General features: G+C 43.3%; 1 protein-coding gene across 4 annotated transcripts in view; it reads right to left on the bottom strand.

The window, feature by feature from the left end:
* The window catches only part of DNAJC6 (DnaJ heat shock protein family (Hsp40) member C6), an 83,908-nt gene that overhangs the window by 55,842 nt on the left and 9,985 nt on the right, over positions 1–18,081 (bottom strand). For 3 of the 4 annotated variants that reach the window (XM_060773675.2, XM_060773676.2, XM_060773674.2), the window contains exon 1: positions 1,206–1,617. The exons of the other annotated variant lie outside the window; for it this stretch is intronic. In XM_060773675.2, the coding sequence (XP_060629658.2) occupies positions 1,206–1,452 (247 nt within the window). In that variant the 5' untranslated portion in view covers positions 1,453–1,617. Of the gene's footprint in view, positions 1–1,205; positions 1,618–18,081 lie in introns of those variants that run through there. 4 annotated transcript variants of the gene reach the window in all.

Raw genomic sequence — 18,081 nt, forward strand, 5'->3', positions numbered from 1 at the left:
CTAGAATATCAAGGCAGGAAATCCCACATTACCTGAGTGTGGACTCAGATAACCCAGGGCCCTTCCACACAGCCCTATATCCTAGAATATCAAGGCAGGAAATCCCACATTACCTGAGTGTGGACTCAGATAACCCAGGGCCCTTCCACACAGCCCTATATCCTAGAATATCAAGGCAGGAAATCCCACATTACCTGAGTGTGGACTCAGATAACCCAGGGCCCTTCCACACAGCCCTATATCCCAGAATATCAAGGCAGGAAATCCCACATTACCTGAGTGTGGACTCAGATAACCCAGGGCCCTTCCACACAGCCCTATATCCTAGAATATCAAGGCAGGAAATCCCACATTATCTGAGTGTGGACTCACAAACCCAGGGCCCTTCCACACAGCCCTATATCCCAGAATATCAAGGCAGGAAATCCCACATTACCTGAGTGTGGACTCAGATAACCCAGGGCCCTTCCACACAGCCCTATATCCCAGAATATCAAGGCAGGAAATCCCACATTACCTGAGTGTGGACTCACAAAACCCATGGCCCTTCCACACAGCCCTATATCCCAGAATATCAAGGCAGGAAATCCCACATTACCTGAGTGTGGACTCAGATAACCCAGGACCCTTCCACACAAATGAATAAAACCCCACATTAACTGCTTTGAACTGGAATATATGGCAGTGGGGACTCAAGATAACCCAGTTCAAAGCAGATAGTGTGCATTATCTGCCTTATATTCTAGGTTATATGGCTGTGTGGAAGGGGCCCCAGTTCAAAACAGATACTGTGGGGGTTTTCTGCCTTGATATTCTGGGATATAGGGCTGTGTGGAAGGGCCCCTCGTCTCTCTCGGCTAGCCGGAGAACAATGCATTGGCCCCAGCAGAGCCTCCTTTCTCTGCCCTCCCCTCCCCACAGCCGAGAGTGACATCTGGGGTGGGTTTCTGCTCATTAGCCGGTGTGGAAAGCTGTTTAAATTTGCATCAGCGGGGCCCTCTCGGGTTTCCTCCTCGCCTTGGAAAGCAGAGGACCGCCTGGCCGGCGCCCAGTCCTTCCAGAGCCCAGTTAGGGCCTGGCAAGGAGGGAGAGAGCTCTGGAGGGAGGGAGGGAGGTGGGGCCGGAACATGCTCTCCCCTGGCCCACCTCCCCGCCTCTTTCCCCTTCCCTTCCCTTTCCCGGGCCAAGAAGTGAGGAGGCGCTACCTGAGCTGTCCATGGTGCTGCAGCCGAGCGGCTGGTGCTGGTGCTGCTGGTGCTGGTGCTGCTGCTGCCGCACAGGGCTCCGGGCTGCCGCCGCCGCTGCCGCCGCCACCACCACCGGGATCACCCCTTGCTTGCTGAGGCTCGTGCTGCTCCCGCCGCCGCAGAAGTCACCGTTGCTGTCCACCAGCTGCAAAGATTCATAGCCATCATTGTTGGTCTTTTTCCGGTAGCTCCCAAGGAGGCTCATGGGCGAGTCAGGCAAAGAGAGGCTCCGCTGGCAGAAAGAGGAGGAGGAGGAGGAGGAAGGAGAGGAGGAGGAGGAGGGCTCACCAGTGCATCACACACCCAAGGAGGGGGCTACAGCCCCAGCAGGGCCTGGATGGCTGGCTGGCTCGGCCGGGTGTGGGCGGCGGCCTTCCCGCCTCCCTCCTCCCCTCCCCTCTCCTGCCTTCCCCTCCCCGCCTCCCGGCCTGGAAGCGATTGGAGCAGCCCAGCCAGGCACGCCTCGCCCCCTGATACACACAGGCCTTCCGAGTGGGGGCGCTGGGCTTCAGGAGGAGGAGGCCGGAAGCAAGCAAGCGGGGAAGCGCGCGCGCCCGGGCCCGCACTTCCCCCAAGGACTGTCCTGTTCTGCCCTAGAGGTGCTCAGGTGGGCCTGGAGGGGAGCCAAGGCCCTCTTTTCCCTGCCCCAGGGGGATGAGCAAGAGGAACGCGCACACTGACAAAGAAGCCAATGGAGCACCACACTGCCCAGCCCGCTCCAGGCGGAGGTGTGCCCACGGCCCGCACAGCCGCCTCCCCCGGCATCTCTCGCACCTCCCAAAGAAGCCATGTAGGCAGCCACTCTCTAGGACAATGGTTACCAACCTTTTTTTTGACCAGAGACCTCTTTGACCTGGGACCACTTTGTCCAGGGCCCTCTTTGTCCAGGGACCACTATGACCAGGGATCTCTTTGACCAGGGACCTCTTTGATCAGATCCCACTTGACCAGGGACCCCTTTGATCAGGGCCCTCTTTGACCAGGGACCCCTTTGACCAGGGACCCTTTTGACCAGGGACTCTTTTGACCAGGGACTACTTGACCAGGGGGGACCCCTTTGATCAGGGACCTCTTTGACCAGGGACCACTTTGACCAGGGTCCACTTTTTAACAAGGACCACTTTGACCAGGGAACACTCTCCAACATTAGTACTAAAAGAGTTTCAAATTGGTTTTTGGTCAACTTTAGATTGGGTTGATTATTTGGGGCTCTGATTCAAAAAATTGCATTGGATAGACCACATCAGCTCTACTTTCTGATACAGAGCATATGCCATCCAGTAGTCACCATCTGCTCACTCACAGAAAACCATATTTATTTATCTAGCGCTGATGGGTTCTATCCAAGGGGGCAGGGCTAGTCAGCGACAGGGAAGAAGTGGCAGATGGCGCAAAAGGAGCGGAAATAATTATTTGTTTATTTATTTCTTTGAAGCATTTATATTCCACCCTTCTCATGCCGCAGAGGACTCAGGGCAGAGTACAACATATATACGACAAACATTCAATGCTGGGACATAAAATTATAAATATACACAAACATTAAATCACTTATATACACTTTAAAATCAGTTGCTTAAAAACCATCTCATGACACCATTCTATTGCCTCATTGCATTGCCCCAAAGGCTTGGTCCCACAGCCAGGTCTTCACCATCCTTCTGAAGGACAGGAGGGAGGGGGCTGATCTAATATTGCTAGGAGGCTCACTGGTGTCCCACGGACCACTGGTGTTCCCAGGTGTTTTGGCCTACAACTCTCAGTTTACCAGCTGTTAGGATTTCTGAGGGTTGAAGGCCAAAACATCTGGGGACCCACAGGTTGAGAAACACTGATATAGGGCTTTATAGGTAATAACCTCCACCTTGAATTGTAATAGAGCCTGTTTTCATCACATCTCTTGCCCCAGGCCTTTTTCAAGCTCCAGTTCCTCCCAAATTCATTCATAAGGTTTTCCCTGCCTAAAACGGTTCCACTTCTATTGACTCAGAAATATTAACACAGGCCCCTTCCAAACAGCTGAATAAAACCACACGTTTTCTGCTCTGAACTGGAATATATGACAGTGTGGACTCAGATAACCCAGTTCAAAGCAGATATTGTGGGATTTTCTGCCTTGGTATTCTGGGTGTGTGGAAGGACCCTCAGATAGTGATTAGATTATTTTCCCATAATGCAGTGAAAGCTAGGGTCTTTAGGGTACATTCATTAGACTCCTATCTTGCTGATTGGAAGGTTGGCGGTTTGAATCCAGGGAGTTAAAATCCACTATCCTATCTGCCTATGTACATATCTCACTGAAGTAATCCAAGATATGCAACCATTATTAGTGCTCAAATTAAATTGTAAATGTTGGCCCCCATCTTTCTCATTTGTCTTATAACAGGCATCCAAAGCCAGCAATCCCTCAAGGACTTCTCTAATTAATCATTTGCTGCCCTTTCTAGATGTACAAAATCAGTAGGCCAAAGGGCCATTCTCACTGTCCCAACCGGTAGGGCTAGTCTTCATTACTAGGGATCCTAATGAGAAGCAACTATTTTGGGGACCATATATGCTATAATTATTATTATTTTTTTGCATGATGATGTTATACTTCAAGCCCTTTTCTTTTCCTTTTGCACTTACGTGACTGGGGGGGGGGGGGGCTGTAGCTGTTAGGAATTGTGGGAGTTAAACTCCAGAACACCTCGAGGGCCCAAGTTTGCCCATGCTGGTTATACTCTCTGTTTTTCTAAGCATTAAGTTGTTCTGGGGCACAGCTTACACAGTTTCTTGTGGAAGGAGATCACTGGTGGCTGATGGAATAGCATTTTGTAAGATTTTGATTTATTTACATATACACCTGCATTAGTTGAACAAATATAGCAGCAACCATGTTTAAACCACAGATAACCAAACTTGACTTCCATTCCAAGTTTGTAGTCAAGTAGCACAAAATACAATTAGGTTGTACGGCACATAAACTCATCTTTCTCAATCTCATTTGAAAACTCCCTTTGCTTATCTAGTTGGCTTCAGGTATGAAGATGGTTTTGCTTCTTTCAGAAATCCTTCAGAAATCTTTTTTAAAAGACAACTATCTAGCACAAACAAATCTCCTCAATGAAGCATAACTTTGCAGCCTTCCTAACAACTGTTTAATCCCCAACAGTAATGCAATTTTCCTGCTTCTTGGCAGGGGGTTGGACTAGATGGTCCATGAGGTCTCTTCCAACTCTGTGATTCTATGATTGTACAGTCATCTTTTTATTACAGTAAGATACTAAGCATTGCAGTCTAAGTGCCTCATCACACTAGAGAATGAATCCATTTCAAATCTGGTTTCTGCCTCCTGCTGAATTTTGGGGCTTGTAGTTTAGTGAGGCTTTTAAAGGCTCCTCCTTAAACTACAAACCCCAGAATTCTGCAGGAGGCAGAAACCAGATTTAAAGTGGATTGATTCTCTATTGTGATAAAGTAGTAACATTTGAAAGGCCAGTTCTGATGTCGAGAAATCCCACTGGCTTCAGTAACACTAATGCAAACTAAGTGGTGCATGAGGGCAGACACCATAAAAGTCTCTTGATATTTAAATACTATTGAGGTTATAATTAAATAGTGACTTAATAGATAGACACAAAATTGTTACTTGATTTTGGGAACTCCAGGATCCAATGCAGAACTTGGATATAACATATTCCAAGTACCAATTACTTACAACTAGTTATCTCTGTGGGAGGAGAGAACAAAGGTATAAGACAGGTGTAGAAAATACATGAATGAAGCAGCAGCAACCACAATCAATTATGATGAAAGTAGGGACTTGCAATTCAGCAGCTATTGTAGGGCCACATGATCCTTACTTCCAATATAATTGAATAGGTTAGTAACAAAACAAGAAAATTTCACTTCATCAGTGCATCCTGTAAGTTTCTTGTTACTGAAGAATATTTTAAAGCATTTTGAGTAGCATTTAAGCTTTGTGTATTATTTTTTATCAATCCTGATTTTTCACCTCTTGAAAACATAACAAAAATAATGGATGAGTAAGAATAAACTTATATTTTTCAATACTGATATGAGTAACAACAGAAGTTACTCTTCCAACACCATACTAATAATAGGAATTATTTTAAAAATTGGAGTGAGTATGGAGTAGTGGTTTGAGCGTTACGCGACACTTCTGGGGACCAGGGCTTGATTCCCTGCTTGCCCATGGAAGTCCACTGAGTAACCTTGTTCACATACTCTCAGTCAAAGGAAACCCCATGATAGGTTCACGATAGAGTTCATAAATTGGAAATAACAATAACTTGACAAATAACAACAGCAACAACTTTCTAACCTATGATCCAACATTACACAAACATAGTCCTAATTGTGCAGTGCAATACAATACAACACTGCCTGAGCTCTGTGAGTGCAGCATTTTTCCAAATGAAGCAATGAGTGTTTGAGGACTGGGGCATCTGTAGGGATACCAAGGTGCTTCCTTATAAAGCTATTGTCCTCCCAACCCTGCTATATGCCTGTGAAACGTGGACTATCTACAGACATTACACTCAATTCCTAGAACGATTACACCAGCTTTGCCTCTGAAAAATTATACAAATCTCTTGGGAAGACAGGTGGACAAATGTCAGCATGCTGCAAGAAGCAAAGACCACCAGCATTGAAGTGATGCTCCTAAGCCATCAACTCTGCTGGACTGGCCACATTGTCCGAATGCCCAATCACCATCTCCCAAGACACTTACTCTACTCCCAACTCAAGAACAGGAAACAGAATGTTGGTGGACAAGAAAAGAGATTTAAAGATGGGCTTAAAACTTACCTTAAAAACTGTGGCATAGATACCGAGAACTGGGAAGCCCTGGCCCTTGCGCACTCTTACTGGAGGTCAGCTGTGACCAGCAATGCTGCAAAATTTAAAGAGGCATGAATGGAGGGCAAAAGGGAGAAATGTGCCAAGAGGAAGGCATGTCAAGCCAAACCTGACCGGGACTTTCTTCCACTTAGAACTGATGTCCTCACTGTGAGAGAACATGAGGATCAAGAATAGGGCTCCACAGTCACCTACATATCCACCGCCAAGATACTACGCTTGGAAGGCCATCATACTAAGTAAGTAAGTAAGCACAGTGCAACTATCTCCATTTCCCAGCAGCCCTTGGCATTGCTCAGAAAGTCTGGTCCAAAAATTTTGTAACACCTCTGAAGAAGATTTTGGGTGTGCTGGAGGCTGTTGAGGAATCACCTCCTCCTAATCCATTGGAGAAACTGGTTCTATTGGCAAAATATTCCAATCTTGGATAATGTTTCTAAAAGCTCCATCTTTTACACTTTTATTCTATACCAAACCCTGCTTTTCATCAGTTTACTTCTAGTATTGTAAATACTTGCTGTCATGCCACGGTGATGTCATTCAAACAATGTATTCTTGACAGAAGATCACCTTCTGAGGGCTTTATCACCTCATACAATAATTACAGTTTATTTATTATTATTTACCATATTGATATCCTGCCTTTCTCACCCCGGAGGGAATTCAAAGCAGCCTTACAACAGGCAGCAATTTGATGCCATACACGTATATATCAAATAAACAATTACAATTAAAACCAAACAGTTAAAACATGAATGATTAAAATATCAATTAAAATCAAAAGTTTGAAAAATTAAATACTAGATCGAAGGTTTTAAAACAAAAGCAAAACAGAACATAAACAAAGATCTGGTTGTATCTTCATTCCTCTTTATGTTAAAATTAGAACAGAATACATTACACTATCTTTAACACAAAGATATAAGATTTGGAATGCGTTTGTGGGGAGTTTGGGTTTTTTTTTTAAAGGAATTGTAACATTTTTCTCATTAAATAATTTCCCTAATTTGGGCTAAACTTGTTTAAGGCAAAATATACACAAAAATAGAAAGAAACAACATAAAAATCACATCAAATCAAACTTACAGATATACATAAAAAAGAGTTAAAAGACTAGATGGGGAGTGTGATTTGTAGTGCAGCGTTAATATAAGCAAGCTGCCAATTCTTCACCTTAAAGCATTAAATCAAGCTCCATTTTGTATGGTGATTATTATCAGGTTACCTTAAAAATTAGCCTAATCTGACTTGCATAGAAATAAAATATAATTACCATTTTTGTAGATCTTTTTATGTCGAAGGAAGGCAAATACATTGTACTTAACTAATTGCAGTATAACTGGTTTAAGTTGCAATCCTATGTACATTTTTTCTGGAAGTAAGTTCCACTGAATTTAGTAAGGCTTACTTTGGAGTAACCATTCTTAGGACTGCATATTTGTTGATGGTTAACTACATTTCAGCTAGGGGTCAGAATAACTTTCCTTAGAAGCAAGTTACACAGAATTCAGTTAGGTTTGTTCTCAGGTAAATGTGATTACAAGTGGAACCTTGCAACCCAAGCTGATGCATACTTAGGCATGCTTAAGATCAGAGCATCAGTGAGCTTAAGTACATTTAACTGTGGCTCCAACTACATAGATACAGGGTAATAAATAAATAAATAAATAAATAAATAAATAAATAAACTTTATTTGTATACTGCACTATCTCCCCTAGGGGACTCAGGGCAGTTTCCACATAGGCAAAGCATTCAATTACCAGCACTGCTGTTGCTTGTTTTTGGTCAAAAGATATTTAGCAGCCTGCGCTCCTTGTATTTTTATCAATTTTATACTAATTTATGCAATGCTTTTGATATGAAATAAAATAACCAGCACGTACAGCGTCGCCATTTAAAACATAGACATAAAACTATTAGCACAATCGTATACATTTTAAAACCTGTTTCAAAACTATTCGATTGTGCAAAATTAAACTACCAATGGCCAGAATTTTGAAGTGGGGCTAGACAGTTATGAAAGGGCTGGGCCAGTGCTGGAGCAATGGGGTAACATAGGGCCGGAGGAATGGGTAAAGTGCAAGGCTCGGTCCTAACTGATGACCAGAGTGAGGTCTGAGGCTACTCATTTCCAAGTCCTACCAGGCAAATATAAAAGGTCTGGGCCAGGGCTGTGGGGCCTGGGGCTACTCATTTCCAAGGCCTACTGGGTAACTATAAAAGGTCTAGACCAGGGCTAGCACCACGAGATGGCAGAGGACTGGGGCAGAGGTAAAATACAGAGCAGGATCCTAACTCATGTCCATGGTAGGGCCTGGGGTGAATCATTATCAAAGGACTGCTGGAACCACCAAGTCTTCTGGTCCCTGCAGGAGGATGATAGTGACAGGGCCCGTCTTATCTTTCTGAGGAGGGTGTTCCAAAGGCAGGGGGCCACCACCGAGAAGGCCCTCTCCGTGCTTGGGATGGTGCTGGGAGTGAGAGGAGGGCCTCCCCTGTGGATTTAAGAGTCCGTGGGTGTTCATGTGATCAGAAGATCACTAAGGGTTTGATAACATTATAGCTGCAATAGTCCCCTGGGAATTGTAGTTTTACAAACTCTTCTCTGCCAAATTGTGCTGGTGCTTCATCAAACTACAGCTCCCATGACTCCATAGCACTGAGCACCCTAGTTGTACCTAGGTTACTACATGTAAAATAGGACAGGACACCTTTAATAGTTTTGTAGAAGAAACAATCTCATCAGATATTTGTATCTAGCCTTCTTAAGTTATTCGCTAGTTTATACAATATTTATTTTCAAAGTATCAGTATATGCCAGGGGAAATTCAGTATGAACACTGTCAGAAAATCACTAACTACAGGAATAACATCTTTAAAAATCAAGATGTTGCAATCTATATATATAAATTTGTTAGGGGCATCCAACGAGGAAACAAAACTCAAAAACCCCCCAACGAAACTTAACCAAAATTCCCATGCCCATAACACAACCCACAAGGTACAAACATATCTACTCAAAATGAAAAACAACACAACAACACACTCACAAAACGGCAAAACAACAAAACTCAAAAAAACACCCAACGAAACTTAACCAAAATCCCCGTGCCCATAACACAACCCACAAGGTACAAACATATCTACTCAAAATGAAAAACAACACAACAACACACTCACAAAACGGCAAAACAACTGAGCATGTGCATTGGCGCTCAGCCGCAAGTTCCCTGGCGCGCGCACATGGCCTTCCGGCCAACGTTCCCTCTGCGGAAACCATGCCCACTCCAAGCCCCGCCGCGCCGCTTCCCGCACACACACACACCCTGCCGCACACACCCACGCAACCCCACGCTCCATCACTCCCCCCGCCGCCGCATACACACACGCAACCCCACTCCCCCCGCCGCCACACACACACGCAACCCCACGCTCCATCACTCCCCCCACTGCCGCACACACACGCAACCCCACTCCCCCCGCCGCCCCACACACACGCAACCCCACGCTCCATCACTCCCCCCGCCGCCGCATACACACACGCAACCCCACTCCCCCGCCGCCACACACACACACGCAACCCCACGCTCCATCACTCCCCCCGCCGCTGCACACACACGCAACCCCACTCCCCCCGCCGCCGCACACACACACGCAACCCCACGCTCCATCACTTCCCTGCCCCAATCTTACCTCCTTTTACTTCACGCCACCTCCAAACCCCACCCCGCCCCTTCCCGCCCTGTCAAAATCTAGGAAAGACAGGAAGGAAGGAAAGAAGGAAGAAAGAGAAAGGGAGGTAAAGAAAAAGGGGGAAGGAAGGAAAGTTAGAGGAAGAAGAAAAGGAAAGAAAAGGAAAGATGGAAGGAAAGAAAAGAGAGACAGCAGAAGAGAAAGAAAAAGGGGGAAGGAAGGAAAGAGATAGAGAAAGAAGAGGAGAAGGAAAGATGGAAAGGAAGGAAGGAAGGAGGGAGGGAGGGAGGGAGGGAGGGAGGGAAAGAAGGAGAGAAAGAGGGAAGGTTGGCCACAGCAACACGTGGCGGGTAAAGGTTGTTATTTCTATTATTATGATGATGATGCTATGGTTCCTATGAGACCCTTTTAGGGGGAATGGGAGAGGTGTCAGGTCCCAGAGGCAATGCATTGCATTATTGTTATTGTTATGATGGTGGTGAAATAAAAGGAAATAAAAAGTGAAAGAAGGAAGCAAACAGGGAGGGAAGAAAGGCAAAGGAAGAAAGGGGGAGGGAATGAAGGAAAGAGAGAAGGGTGAAACCAAGTAGTGAAAGAAGGAAAGAAAGAAAGAGGTAGAGAAGGAAGAAAGGAGAGAAAGGGGGAGGAAAAGGGGGAAGGAATAGGTAGGGACCTCTCTTTCATAATAGTCCAAATATCTACCTCAACTTTGATAAGTTTTACTATAGGCCACAGCAACGCGTGGCAGGGCACAGCTAGTTGTCTTATAAATCTAATATTTGTTTCAGAAAACCAAAACAAGTTTCTAGGTCATAATTCATTTCCAAAAAGATTTCTTCTGTATCCTATTATAATCAACTACTATGCATTAACGAAGTGAATGTATTAGGAGGATTATGAACTAAAATAGACAAGATGCATATAATAAGGAACCAGGTGGTTGTCAATAAAAGGCTTATCACAATGTGGTGCCTTAAAGGTGAAGCAATTTTCTAAGATTACAATCTTTTACCCAACTGCCTAGGAGTAAGCCTAATTAAACTCAGTAGGGCCTATTTCCGAGTAGATAATGCACAGAATTGCAATGTTAAATTTTCATCATTAACAGGGTCAAGGTAACATAAGCAGAAAGACATAGAATACATTGAATAGGTGGGCATAGCATTGGGAGGTAGAGCTGATGTGGTTAAATTATGCACATTGTGTTGTCTGCATCTACTCTGTCGGATTTGCCTTGTCAGAGTTCCTGAATCAACACAGACATGCATCTCCCAGGATGACATCCGCTAATTTTGTTGCCAGCTTTGAACCATGGATTGTTTGTTTGTCTGATGCAACTGAAAATATATAAAACAGATGCACTATTGTAACATTGACTGGTTATGAATGGAATCTCACAAGCACATCACGTGGAAGTGAACAAGACTTTAGCGGTCCTCTTACTATAGTGGTGGGACATCATGGACCTTTTCAAATGTTGCTGCAACTCCCAAAAGCCAAAGCCAGAAATGGGGAGCAGTTTTAGAAATGGCTTCTTGAGAAGGAGATGTGCATTATTATACCATCTCCTGCCTGTCTGGGGTGGAATTGTCCAGTCTGTGTACTGGTTTACTCATGAATGCTAACCTGTTAACCAAATCCCGATGCTAAGTCGAGGAGAAGCAAAAATTAAACAAGTCCTTCCAGAACTAGAAGGACTATCGCAATCAATTTTTGACAATTGATTCAAACTGTCATTACTTGTAGCAATAGCCAATACAGTGGAAGCAACCAAGTTGGCCAACCCATAACTGGCAGGCAAAGTCTAAAGCAAGGGGGGATTTGAAGGCCCTCATGAAGGAGACCAAACTTGGAGGGGTCAGTTGACGGGCGGAGCTGCGGACTATTTAATTCTGCTCCCCCCCCCCCCATGCTCTTTGCTTCAGCATGAGGTAGGAGGCAGGTTACTAATGGGGAATTAGGCCTTCCTTCCTTGCTCTGCCCCCTTTTCCAGATCATAGGATTCCCATTGCTATATATAGGTTGTTTTCAATCGATAACATACATAAGAAGCACAATGGGGCAAAGAAAGACCGACTGGACTTGCACTCTTGAGTGTCCACCAAAGTTTATCAATGGAGCCTGATTTCTGTCAAAGTGTATTGACACAGTTTTCAAGTGTTCCCAACAGATGTCGTGGTATTCTTTTGTAACTATAAATTACCAATTAACAGTCATTTTCAGTTATTTAAAGACTTGAAGCTTTGTAACTAAAATAGAAAATTGATTTTAGTCTATATGAAAAATATAGAATGACCATACTATTGAAATCATTTTGTGTTATGGAACTACTTTTCATGATTCGCTTAAAAAAAGGTTCAATCCCCCCCCCCCCCCCCAAATTCTGGCTATGGTCCTGTTTCATTCACATTGATATGTTCTTAGTTTTAAATAAAACTTTCGCTAAAATATATGGAACTGCTCTTCTTGTTTTTGTGGCACCAAATTTTACCATTAAAGAAGTAGTGCCCAGGGACATATTTGTAACGTGGTTTATAAAAAAAAAATCTTGGGATTCACTTGAAAAGTCTTGAAAGGAAAAATATAAGGTGGTAGAATGTTGTTTTTAATAGATCTACTAAAACTATGTCAATTGTCTGGCAAACTCAGGGGATCAGTGGAAGCAGCTGTCAGAAAGGATTCTGTGCTTGGGGAAAAAAGGTATGTTTGCTTATTACGTGTCCAGATGGTTTTATATGTATGCATACCCTTCAGAACGGCAACCTGTGTGTTTCTTTTTCTTTTTTTTTTACAGTGGTTCACACTCCACTGACTCATTGGAGGGAGCGGAGGTGAAGGGCAGGAGTCTTGTCCTTCCCTATAGCCTCAGCCACAGCAAACTGCTAAAACCTTTCCTGCTTTGTCTATTCCTCTTCAGCTTTTGTGACCTTGGCCACACTCTCATATTACTTAACAATTCAAGATCTGCTTTTTGTCTGTGAAACAGTTGGGAGGGTATGTTGTTCTCTCAGTTCCAAGAGTCACACTAATAAGAAATGTATTAAATTAAACAACAGAAAAGCTAGAGATGTTCTTTTCTTTTGAACAGACCTAATCTTTGTTTATATTTACTTCATTTTCTGTTGGTAGTGCTTTAAAAGCATAAACAAGCATTAGACTTCTTCTCTGGTCAGGAATGGGATTTCTGTGAGACAGAATCCATTTGATTCTTACAATAGGCCCCAAGCTTTTTTTAAAAAAAAAAAAATTGCGACACAGTTGGGCAGATATAGTGTGAAGCTGCCATCTGGTGCATGACAGAACTCTTGATATTATGCCAAGGTATCTTTGAAGGCAATTTCCTTTGCAAGTGTGCAAGATATTTGCCCTGTCCTACTGTACCTTGGGATATGCTTTTTGAGTATTCATTGAGACATGCTGCTTTCAGGAATGAATCACAACCGGTTTAGGTAGACTAAATTTGTCATAGCCAAATCAAATGACGACCTATGGTGAAAGGTGAATCCAATATTGCTTGCAGGGTACTGCAGCCTTTTCCCATTAGGGCAAGGCCCACGCAACTTGTGATCCTCCAGATCAGTGGTTCTCAACCTTCCTAATGCCACAACCCCTTAACACAGTTCTTCATGTTGTGGTGACCCCCAACCATAAAATTATTTGTGTTGCAACTTCATAACTAATTTTGCTACTGTTATGAATTGTCATGTAAATATCTGATATGTAGGGTGTATTTTCATTCACTGGGCCAAATTTGGCACAAATATCCTATATGCCCAAATTTGAATACTGGTGGGGTTGGGAGGAAGATTGATTTGTCATGTGGGAGTTATAGTTGTTGGTATTTATAGTTAACCTACAATCAATGAGTATTCTGAACTCCACCAAGGATGGAATCGATCTTGGCACACAGAACTCCCATGACTAACAGAAAATATTGGAAGGCTTTGGTGGGGGCTGACCTTGAGTTTTAGAGTTGTAGTTTACCTACCTCCAGAGAGCACTGTGGACTCAAACAATGATGGATCTGGACCAAACTTGGCACGAATACTCAATATGCCCAAATGTGAACATTGGTGGAGTTTAGGGGAAATAGACCTTGACATTTGGGAGTCGCTGGGATTTATAGTTCACCTAAAATCAAAGAACACTCTGAACCCAGCCCACAGTGGATCTGCACCAAACTTGGCACATAGCCAATAATGAATACTGGTGGAATGGGGGGGGGGCTATTTTTGAATTCTGGGAGTTGTAGTTCACAAACACCGAAAAGGAAGAGGAGGACAGGCAGAGAGATCTTCAGCCCTCTCTGCCTAAGCGGTTCCTAAAACCATCAGAAATATGAGCTTTCTTATGGTCTTTGGCGACCCCTCTGAAACCCCCTCGTGACCACCCCCAGGGGTCCCGACCCTCAGGTTGAAGAACATTGCACTAGATATCTTGGACTACAACATCCAGAAACCCTTGCCAGCTTGCTCCAATGGTTATGAATTCTACAAGCTAAAGTTCAAAACACCTGGAAGGCTATAGGTTGTACAGGTCTGCCTTAGGGAATCATGAGATACAAAATGGATGAGTGGGGAATATGGGCAGTTGAGAAAGAATACTTGGACTGTTAAAAAATGTAAGAAGCTTATCACATGAAATGGGCAAATCAGAATAACAGCAACACAACAGTGTCTTTGCCCTTTCCTGCTACTCTCCTGGTATGAAACTGTTGAAAGGCATTTTTAAACAAAAGATCATTAACAGATTTTCTGTGGGTTTTTTTATTCTTTCCAGACTGTTTCTCACAGGGAAAGCAGTAGGAAATGAGTGATGTTATGTGATAAGTCCAAGACAAACCTGCTGTTGTCCTGCTGTAATTGCAATTACTCTGCCTCGTGTGATAAACGTTGAAGTCTTGCAGCAGTTGTACTACACTGAGTCATATAAAATGTGATGGATAAGAATGTAAACAGTTAATTAAGTTGTCTAGACTCCCTAGATCAACCATATCATTTCTCCAAAGATAATCCTCACAGACACTCTGACTGCTCTCTATAAAATATTCACGGATTTTACTAATATGAAGTAATATATTCTAGAAAATAGAGATCCCTTCTTGACAAGTTTTCATGAGAAACTGCTATAATTAGGACAATGTCTAATGCAAGCTATATCCAATATGTCATTCTTAGTAGGGACCTTATTAAGCCCAAACCACACAAAACATTTATGCCTCAAAAGATCATCACTGCAGAATATTATTGAACTCAAGCTTCAAAACCAGAGATGGCTTGTATCTGAATTTATCGCTGTAATGAAAGTCGCTTCCATATTGGTTATAATATACTGGTTGTAAAACGTACATATTGGTTATAGCAATCCAATTATATAGTAGATGACTTCCTGCTTTCTTTCAGATATTAACAAGGTGGTTTTTTACAGCTGGGGACAACGGGCCGTTAAATAAATAGCAAATAAAACATTGTGTTCCAGGGAGTGGGAAAATAATGAAATAAGATCATTATTTATATCTATTTTATTTATGTATTGTCGAAGGCTTTCATGGTCAGAATCACTGGGTTGTTGCAGATTTTTCGGGCTGTATGGCCATGTTCTAGAAGCATTCTCTCCTAACATATCCAACAAATGCTACGTTCAGCAAAGGACAAGAGGGATTCTCTCACCTCTGCAGGAGTCTACCATATACCATGCAGCTGTGGACAAGGCTACATAGGGACCACCAAACGCAGCATGGCCCAAACACGAATCAAGGAACATGAAAGGCACTGCGGGCAACTTCAACCAGAGAAGTCAGGCATAGCAGAGCACCCGATGAACCAACCTGGACACAGAATATTATTTGAGAACACAGAAATGCTGGACCACTCTCACAACCACCATGTCAGACTACACAGAGAAGCCATTGAAATACACAAGCATGTGGACAATTTCAACAGAAAGGAAGAAACCATGAAAATGAACACAATCTAGCTACCAGTACGAAAAAACACTTTAAAATTATAACAGTAAATAAAGAAAAGGAAGAGGGGCCGACCAAGGGCAAGATGGATGGATGGCATTCCTGAAGTGACTGGACTGACCTTGAAGGAGCTGGGGGTGGTGACGGCCAACAGGGAGCTCTGGCGTGGGCTGGTCCATGAGGTCACGAAGAGTCGGAGACGACTGAACGAATGAACAACAACAACAAAGAACACTCAAACACAGGGGAACTCCAGACAAGACACAATCAGGAACTGCTAATCACCTATCAACAAAGGATTCCCCCAGGCAGGAACAAGCCATACCTAAAAACTGTCAGGCCATCAAATGCTAATCAAGGTGGCCAATTGAAAAAGTCACACCTACCTCCAACAGACAAGAATCCTTTCTCCCACCCTGGACTTTCCATAAATATGTAAACCCAATTTTCCTAGTTTCCAACAGACCTCACAGCCTCTGAGAATGTCTGTCATAGATGCAGGTGAAATGTCAGGAGAGGATGCTTCTAGAACATGGCCATACAACCCGAAAAACTTACAACCACCCACAATTTTATTTATATCTTTGCTTTTTCCCACTTCAGCATCTATGGAGGCTTACACAGATGAAATGGAATGCATCTAAAAGCAATCATAATATTTCAAACAATTCAAACATAATTCAATAAACTATCGTATTAGCATGGAGGGGGGAGCACAGCAACCCCAATTAAAAGATTTTCCTCAACACCTGCAGCCAAAGCTCTAAAGAAGAAAAGTCTTTGCCTGTCAGCAGAAGAGGGAGGGATAGTCACAACCTTGGTGAAGACAGAAATGTTCTGTCTTGTGCTCACACTAAACGTAACTGTATGGGCACATTTCTACTGGAAAATGTAGTTCTTCCATTAGCCTAGACCAGGCATGGGCAAACTTAAGAAGCTGAGGAAGAAAAGGAAAGGGCCTGAGGCTGTTAGGAATGGTGGGAGTTGAAGTCCAAAACACCTGGATGGCCTAAGTTTGCCCATGCCTGAACTAGACTCATATCCTATAGAGCTTTATAGACCATAGCCAACATTTTGAACTGTGTTTGAATCAGACTGGGAGCCAGTCAAGCTGCTATTACATAGAAATTATAAATAACCTACAACCAGGCTTAATCAGTGATGTGGGTGCACCAGTTTGCCTTCAAGTTAACTTCATGGTGAGCCTACAATAGGCACGATTTAGTCAGAGGTTTGCAATTGCTGAGAATGTGTGGTTGAGAAACCGTCACTTGCTCAAGGCCAAAAAATGATTTTCTATGGTTGTATGAGGTTTCAAGTGCTGGTCTCTTGGAATTCCAGTCCCACAGTCAAACCACTTCATCATGATGGCTTATGGTATATGACACTAGCTCAAATCCCAGGTAGTCAAGGCAAATCGTTAACATACCTGGGTCAGATATTGCCATTAACGTGCATTATGGTTCACTAGTTTGAATTGTGTGAAGGTAAGCCTGAGCACTCCTGACATCCTGGTTCAAAAGCTGAGTCACATAAGGCTATTTCTGATGGGTATTTCCCCATCCATTAAATATGGAACCCATTCTCTGATATAAGCAGTCTAGCCATCCTTGTCATGGATCATTTGTGGATCTTTTATTATTTGTTTTAGCTAAAGTTTTTATCCTACTGTGATATCTCTGAAATCTGTAGATTCTCTAGTGCCATTCTATGGTCAGCTTCTAGCAGACATTGACTCTAGAGTCATGCTAAAGCAGTGTTTCTCAACCTTCCTAATGCTGTGACCCCTCATGTTGTGACCCCCAACCATAAAATTATGTTTGTTGCTACTTCATAACTAGTGTTATGAATCATAATGTAAATATCTGATATGCAGGAGGTGTCTTCATTCACTGGACCAAATTTGGCACAAATACCCAATACACCCAAATTTGAATACTGGTAGAGTTTGGGATGGCGGGATTAATTTTGTCATTTAGGAGTTGTAGTTGCTGGGATTTATAGTTAACCCACAATCAAACAACATTCTGAACTCCACCAATGATGGAATTGAACCATGGTTGGCTCAAAGAACTCCCATGACCCCATGATGTAGTTCACCTACATCCAGAGAGCACTGTGGACTCAAACAAATATAGATCTGGACCAAACTTGGCACGAATACTCAATGTGCCCAAATATGAACACTGGTGGAGTTTGTGGAAAATAGACCTTGACATTTGAGAGTTGTAGTTGCTAGGATTTATAGTTCACCTACAATCAAAGAGCATTCTGAACCCCACCTATGGCAGAATTTGGCCAAATTTCCC

The sequence above is a fragment of the Anolis sagrei genome, chromosome 4 (assembly GCF_037176765.1).
Source record: "Anolis sagrei isolate rAnoSag1 chromosome 4, rAnoSag1.mat, whole genome shotgun sequence".
Classification (NCBI taxonomy): domain Eukaryota; kingdom Metazoa; phylum Chordata; class Lepidosauria; order Squamata; family Dactyloidae; genus Anolis; species Anolis sagrei.